This window comes from Panicum virgatum, chromosome 8N, assembly GCF_016808335.1.
Source record: "Panicum virgatum strain AP13 chromosome 8N, P.virgatum_v5, whole genome shotgun sequence".
NCBI classification, from domain to species: domain Eukaryota; kingdom Viridiplantae; phylum Streptophyta; class Magnoliopsida; order Poales; family Poaceae; genus Panicum; species Panicum virgatum.
Genome location: NC_053152.1, coordinates 41,422,833 through 41,430,750, shown reverse-complemented (window position 1 = coordinate 41,430,750; position 7,918 = coordinate 41,422,833). Strand labels below are relative to the sequence as shown.

At 45.2% G+C, this 7,918-nt stretch overlaps 1 protein-coding gene across 1 annotated transcript; it reads left to right on the top strand.

The window, feature by feature from the left end:
• Nucleotides 1-588: 588 nt before the first annotated feature.
• Nucleotides 589-7,475, top strand: LOC120685524 (formin-like protein 5). The gene is made up of 3 exons (XM_039967506.1): nucleotides 589-1,594; nucleotides 5,640-5,935; nucleotides 6,805-7,475. Exons 1-3 carry the CDS (start codon nucleotides 591-593, stop codon nucleotides 7,149-7,151), a joined length of 1,647 nt encoding a protein of 548 aa, XP_039823440.1. The 5' UTR covers nucleotides 589-590; the 3' UTR covers nucleotides 7,152-7,475.
• The last annotated feature ends 443 nt before the right edge of the window (nucleotides 7,476-7,918 follow it).

The window sequence follows — 7,918 nt, the reverse complement described above, 5'->3', positions numbered from 1 at the left end:
ATTCAAAATGAAGCAGAGTATCACAGTGATCCTCTATCATCAGAAAAACGATATAGACAATAGGATTACCGAAGTATACGCTCAACAAATATTGGTTATACAAACTAGTACTAGTTATATTTTAGGACGGAGGTAGGAGTTGATATTACTCCGGTTACCGGCTATAAACTAGCTTATTCACTTAAAATTTAACCCTTGTATATTGCCATCGCCATGCCAAGAGGCGAATCTAACATTATCCTTCATGCTGCGGTCGGCGAACAAAGCATGGTTAAAGGATATAACAGAGTCGATTGTTTTCCTCTCCATCTTTGTAGTTTCTTTTATTCTCTCTAACCTTTTAGTTAAGTGCCGTGAAGATACTTTGCCAACAAGCGTCTTGTCGTCTAAACATTGCCTTAAAGCATAATACTATTTTCTACTTAAACATGGTGTTAAGCAATGAAGCAAATTGCTATCAGAATAACCATACTGCATTTAAAACTAAACCGATTTTTAAATTTTAGGTAAAATAATGGCAAATTTGGAAAACTTGGAGAGGGAAATTAACTCTTCCATAGCACCCTTGCTCAACTCGAATTATCCCTACAATGACACTTTCCCCACCCGGACTCGCCCCCTTCTTTCTCGCATGCGTCCACCCTCCGCCGTCCCCAAATCGGAGTCAATCCCGGCGAAACCCTAGAAATCCTCCCGCCATGAAGGCCGCCAACCCTAACCCGAAGCACAAGCCAATGCCTCCACCCGCGGCGCCAGCGGCGGCGCCCAACCCGCACGCCGCCTCCTCCAGGGCGTCCTCCTCCTCCTCGTCTGCTGCCGACCCCAACAACAAGCGCCCCCACCCCGGCGACGCCGCCGCCACCGCCACCAGTGGTGCGGCGCCCGCGCCCCTGGACCCTGCCCCGAACCTCAACGGGGAGGCCGGCCGGTCCCCTCTGCTCCCCGCGCCGCACCCGCAGGCGCACCGACCCCTGGGCGCACCGCCGCTGCCGCCGCCGCCGCCGCCGCCCGTGCCCCAGCCCCTGTCGCGGCCGCTGCTCACCGTGGCCGCGGTGGAGGCCGTGATGGAGGCCATCCCGCCGCCGCCGCCGTACGGGCTGGAGGACCTCGACCGCCGCACCGTCACGCTCTCCGACGGCACCGTGCGCACCTACTTCGTGCTCCCGCACGAGCCGCCGCCGCAGCTGCGCCAGCCGCCGCCCCCGATACCGGCGCACCTCTTGGCCCCACCGCCGCCGCCGCCTCCGCTATTCCAGCCGCGCCCGCTCTTCGAGCGGTGGGCTCCGCCTCCGCCGCCCATGCCCGCGCTCCTGCCCACTGCTGGGTTGCTTCCCATGCCGGCCCCGAAGCGGAAGTGGGAGGATCAGGCCAATGGTGGCGGCGCGCCTGGGCAATCCTCCGGACGACAGCAGCAGCAGAAGGCTGAGGGGCGGGCCGTGAAGCAGATGAAGGTGGAAGAGACGGGGGTGGACCCCAAGGCGCTGAAGAGCTCCTTTCTTAAGATGGTGAAGCTGATGAATGAGAATGAAGCAGATAAGAAAAATTACCGGGCCAATGGGAAGCTTTCCCAGCTGAAGTGCCCTGTCTGCCAAAGGTATGCTGAAAATCTGAAAGATTTTGCCTTGTTGGTTTAATCCTATGTTTGGATGTGGTTAGCTGAGTGCAAAAAGTTCAAACTCGATTTAGATACCAAGCAACTTTGGAAGTGTTGCATGATAAATGATTTGTGAACATACTGTTGTTGGTAGTATTTCATTATACTAGGACACTGGGTTCCATATAGCACCTTTTCTTCCCCTAAAAAGAAGGGGGCAAAATATAACAAATGATTTTGGATTAGTGTTAGATAATCTTAACAGTTGAAAAAAAGACTGTTGTCAAGTTTGACATTTTGGATTTATCATGGAATGGCACTTCCACAGATTGTTTATGTATTTCTGCAACGTTTGGTATTTTGTTCACTCATCTTTCTCCTTGGTTAGCTTCTCTATTTGTCCATTTTTTGTATAGATGTACCAGTTTATTAATCAATGAAGTTACACCATTTGGCTTTTTTCGTGCGCTATATTAGTAAAATAAATGGAAGGTACGAAGGTTCAGAGTCAACTAAAAGTGAATCTAAACAAGGAATCTATAAGTGGAAGATATCTATAGCGTTTGTTTGCAGTTCCTAATAGTTACATTGCCATGTTTGATGTCATAGAACTACTAATTGGTGAAACTTTCACCAAATAGTTTCTGCAGTCCGTGTTTCTTTACATACTTCAAGCTCATATCTGAAATTTTTGGCTTCTTCAGAATTGTGGTTGCATCCTTTGTTTGCCTCTGCCTTCTTGCATGATTGATTATGTTTATTTACCTTCCTCTGCCTGTTTTGTTTTGTTTTTATCTTTTTCCTCTTTCCCCCTTCTCCCTGCTGCATTTTGCCTCTTTATCAGGCTGGTAAGGTGTTGCCTTTGCTGGCCTTATAAGTGCATAGGTGTTTGGAAGAGGGTGAGTCGCTGCACCTCACTGTAATGTCTTAAAAACCATGCCCTTCTCCATCACCTGTCTTCTATTTGGCTCTTGTTTGGTTGGCTCTTGTCTGCCCCAACTTCCTTGGGACAAAGGCTTTGTTATTGGTGTGAGGGCTACACAATGATTGTACATTGGACAAGTTTGGCAACTGTTCTTGGGATCCTTGGGTTTAAATTTGATCTCATTCTGAAATACATTAAAAAACTTTTTGTCAATCACTTTTTTCTTAGTTTGACTCTGCTATCTTATAGTGAACATGCAATGTCATATTGGGCTTCTAAACAAACTTGATATACCAGCATCGTAGCATATAGCATACTAGACTGTCAAATTGAGATATCTCTAAGTTCTGTATTTTCCTTTGGTTGTTTCAACATTTCCTTGTTCATTCAGTGATTGTTAAAAATATTTCTATTAGCACTGATGTTTGAAGGTAATTATTTCTTGTTAAGTGTTGGTTTGAGGAATGGGATAGTGATGATCCATTGATCCAAACTCTTAGGCTCTGTTTGGATGTAGATATTGGAGACCTTGGTATTGAATTGGCTTCAATACCAAATCTGAGTAGTATTGGTATTAGGTTACAATATCAAAACCATTGTTTGGATGTAGATGAATTCGCCAGATGGAATCGAAAGAACACTGGCTGCGGTGGTTGCTCGCACCACCCACCTGTCCGGGGCGGAGCTCCCCCACGCCGCCCGCGCTTCGCCGGATGGGCACGGGAGCGGCACAAGGCGAGGGAGCTGTGCGGCGAAGGAAGGAGGGAGGCGGCGCCGCGGCTCGCCGACGGAGGAAGGACGGGGCCGGCGCAACTCAGTGGCGGAGGGAGGAGGAGGCGACGCAGCTCGCCCGCGGAGGAAGAACAGGGCCGCTGCGGCTCTCCAGGGGAGGGAGGGAGAAGGACGGCGTGGCGCGGCTCGCGTGGTGGAGGAAGGATGGGGGTGGCGATGGAACTAGCGGAGGGAGGATGCGGTCGGTGGAGGATGGGGTCCGGCGTGCCTAGCCGGTGGAGAAGGATGGGGCGGGGACGGGGCGGCGCGGCATGGCGATGCGTGACGGAGATGCCGAGCAATACGGAGGGGAAGGGGTCCGAATTGAGGGAGGGGCTTCGGCTGAAGGGGCAATGCCGCTCGGTATTGGAGAAAATTTCCATTTCCAATATCAAGAACATCCAAACAATAAGCATTGAAGGAACCCAATTACAATGCCAAATTCCAGCCGCCAATGTCTACATCCAAACGGGGCATTAGCACACTTGTTTGGTTTGAGGAATGACATCAATAGGTCCATTTCTATTTTGTTCCTCATAGGCACATGTTAGTGGAAGTATAAAAATGATGTCACCCCCATCAAAATCATGGGTTGATTCTATGAAGGGCTATCCCATATATGACGAGTTGCTTCCGCGAACCGTACACCTCATTGGTCTCTCAGAGCCAATATAAGGATGTTGAGATGATAGCCATTGACCAATTCATTAGCATTTGAGCTTCATCCCTCTGGGTTATATTACCAATGATTAGGTTCCTCTTCTGGATGGTTAACTTAGTAAGCTCACTCAGCAGCAGAGAAAGCGCTTACCAGGCTCAGTTCTGCCTGTTGCTGTTTGCCTAACCATTTGTGCGGCATAATGCCTAAAAATGGCTATTCCTGCATTTCGTGCATTAAGTTTTATTTGGACTGCTATTTTAAACTTCTCTCAGTAATATAATAATTTCCGGTCACATCACAGTTATTGTGGATTAACTGACTCATTTTTTCCATTTATAGGAAGTTCCAATAATTTATTTTGAACTTTTCTTTCAATAATATAATTATTCCCAACGGTCACATTAACGATATTGTTGATTGGCAGCCCCTGGATTTGATCAGATGCGGCTGCTTTTCACCATGAGTTTCCAATTCCATATGTAACACAACTATTCACTATTGTGAAATGTCTTGCTTCCACTAGATGATTCAGCAGGGCTAACCTGCTACGAATGCAGGGGGTTTTCTGTGAACTTGCTTATAATTTATTGTTTTTAGTTGGGTTTAGTGGGAACCCACCTATAAATGACCTATATGCGAGTTTGGCAATACATCCACTGGCATCCCTAGGCCCTGCTATCTGTTCTTTTAAAAATGCGATATTGTCGATTACTTGCCCCATTTTTGGATCATAAACTTGGCAATATTCATATATTTGTTACAAAGATGAGATACATTGCCATACTGTGTATGACAATCAATTACCCCAGGTTCTGATGAACTCAACTGTCTGACCATTCTCAGTCATCAACAGAGGGGTTTTCAGATATGTACAGATTTTCAAGCCTTATTAGGGAGTTAACTGAACCCTAAAGTAGTTCAAATGGTTAGCAGTCAAACATGTTACTTGAATAGATAAACATACAAGAGCCCCTTTAGCTCCAAACCATCAGTTTTTATTTTGATTTGATGAAGAACACAACAATATTGCTTAGGATCGCACTCTCTTGTCGTGTCCCCATTTTTTGTTCTGGAATGGTCTGTGCTTGAAAAACTGTAGCATTATTTTCTTAATTGCTACTTTGTGTATAGAAATCGGTTTAGGAGCAAACAATACTAGAAAATTTGGGAGCATAAAACTTGGAAAAAGAGACATGTTGTGTGTACTTTGATGTGATACATACAGTCTAGATTGGAGGATTCCACAAGAGTTTCACTGGTTTCAAACTACTATATACAAAATTACTATACTCTAAAGATATAACCACAGGACACAGCTTAATATGAGCCACAGCCTTTAAGGACCTAAAGATGCACAGTTACATACTTGCATGTTGCACATTATTTGTTCTTTTTGTGAATGCTTGCCTTTTGTTTTCAACCCTTGTCATGACTACCTGGAACTATGAGGTTGTTCTGCCAAGCAAAGTTATTTTGCCACTAGGGTTTACTCCCGTTCTTTGTTTCAACAATTATTATGGATATTTTTGGATTGTTCTTTTTGTTCTTAGTTTCACAAACATGTTGTATCTTATTTCACTTTTCTGAGATTTTGTCAACTGTTTGGTTCATACAAAATCAGCTATAAATTGTCAACTGTTTGTGCATAATTTCCATTGAAGTTGCTTGTGTGCATGATTTGGTTACAGGGATTCTGTAGATTTGCATGCGCTCCTCAATCATGCATACCATGCAAAGAATGCGGAGCATCGTGCTGATCACTTAGGGTTTCACAAAGCCCTATGTGTTCTTATGGGTTGGAATTACTCCGTATCCCCTGTTTTCAAAACCGCTTACCAAGCATTATCTACTGCCGACGCTGAAGCCAATCAAGGAGATCTTATCTTATGGCCTCCAACAGTGATAATTGAAAACACATACAAGTCAAAGAACGACGGGCAAAAGGATGTCATGAGTAATAAAGAGCTGGAGAGCAAGCTGAGAGGTATTCCTTCAATGCTTGCTCTGTCACTGTGTTCTTGGTAGTTCTGAACCTCTGATTGATTAATATATTATTAATCTTCAGAGCTTTAGATATTTTGCCTTCTCTTAATTCATTTGGAGGGATAAATTGTCTGCAAATCGTTTTGACCAAAACTTTGTTAATTGCTTTCTTTAAAGATATGGCAGTCTACCCAAGCATTTTGTAGAGGTAGAAATGAAGAATAAAGTCAAAAAGATGTATCGGCTAACAGTTGGATCCCCAGTATTTCTGTTTGATAGTTTTTGTATTTACATAGTTTGTTACACCTGCTGAAAATTCCAAAAGGAGCAGGTTTGCTAACTATGGTGCTACACCAAATTTCCTCTATGCTTAGTATAGATACAGTCAACAACCTATAGCTTCCCCCTTTTTGCGTAGCAGAGCATAATCTGGCTGTAGCCTTGATCTGCGAAAGTATATGTACAGATGTTCTTTGTATTTGGAGGCTATGGTTCTCCTTTTACTATTATTATTCGTACTATAATGTTTTTCCTTTCTGTTTTTTTCTTTGTGTGTGGCTCCTGTAGGGTTTCATCCCTAGCCTACCTATCCCAACTTTCCGGGAGTAAAGGTTTTTTTGTTGTTGTGTTTTTGTGCCTGTTGCAGAATAGAGAGACCTTGATAAGCTAGCAAATCTTTTCTCCTCTCCATGATAGGGTTCAGAATGTTTCATTGCACTTTTGATTAGTGATGCCTCCACATTCCATGTAATGCTACATTTGGGTGGGTGATAATTCATGTCAGCACCAAACATCTTTGAATCTTACAATGATTTTGCTCTCTCGGTCGAAAACTGACATGTTCTTCACCAACTGTTATATGTTTTCCAGAAATGGGCTTTGCCGATGTCGATGTGCAGCCACTGCCTGGGAAGGATGGGCACAGGTCCATGCAAGCAAAGTTTCCAGCTAGCCTCGACGGTCTCAACAAAGCATCGCAGCTTGTTGAGTTATTCGAGCGCCAAGGCCACGGGCGGGCAACTTGGGCTCGCATCCGTAGCATCGCCCCCACCGCCGATGGGGGCAACAACCCCATGCTGGTGAAGGTAGATGGCAAGGGGGAGCGGACATGGGTCCTCTATGGCTACTTGGCCACGGCATGGGACCTGGACATGCTTGACCCCGAGTCAAAGCAGAATGTGACTGTGAAGAGCAAAAAGGAGCTCGATTTAGACTAGGAGAACCTGACCCAGATAGAGCCGTGTATTGTTACAGATAAAGACTGGTTCGGTTCGAGAAGTTCTTTGTTGAAGTAATCAGTTTCCATTGATATTGAAGGCAAATAACGGTTCTCTTCCATGTAAATTTTGATTTTTGGGTTGTGAAAGAGTCCATTACATTGCTGCAAGCCTGCAATTGTAGCATTGTATGACTACGCAATTTTTTTTCTCCAGAAGCTAGAACTTTGTGCCTTTTAGTACCCATTCTTACTGACAGTGGAAGACACGGCTTGTTTGTACTCCATATCTTGCTGTGGAGTACGAGGATTAGTTTCCGTCCCAGTTGCTGTGAATTAGCTCATTTTATCTTTTTCGTATGAAATGAAGTTTCCTAATCGCTGCTTACAAATCGTGTTCACCAAAATGGGCTGTCTCCCACTGCGGGTCGATCCTGTCAACTTTTTAAAAAATATTTTAACTTCAGTCGAAATATTTTCATCTAAAAAGTTCACTGCTAGACTACTAGCACGTGCGTGGATGTAGGAAAAATAATGTGAAGAAAGAACAGCAGAAGCCACCGAAGCAGCCTACGTGGGCTGTTGGGCCCACATGCCATCTTCGGCCCGCAGAGAAAGCGTGAAAGAGGCAAACAGCCGCGCCGGCCATTGCCGTGGTTAAATTACCATCTTGCCCCTGAGTCGGCTCCCCAAATTCCAATTTCCAACCGCCCCCAAACCATCGAGCACCTCGCGTAGTCGCGTGCCGCTCCCCGAAGCCCAAGCAAC

Excerpts from the sequence above, each read along its gene's own strand:
- LOC120685524 (XM_039967506.1), top strand. The coding sequence starts at position 591 with ATGACACTTTCCCCACCCGGACTCGCCCCCTTCTTTCTCGCATGCGTC. Across the intron at positions 1,595-5,639 it reads AAGTGCCCTGTCTGCCAAAG|GGATTCTGTAGATTTGCATG; the intron begins GTATGCTGAAAA and ends ATTTGGTTACAG. Across the intron at positions 5,936-6,804 it reads GCTGGAGAGCAAGCTGAGAG|AAATGGGCTTTGCCGATGTC; the intron begins GTATTCCTTCAA and ends TATGTTTTCCAG.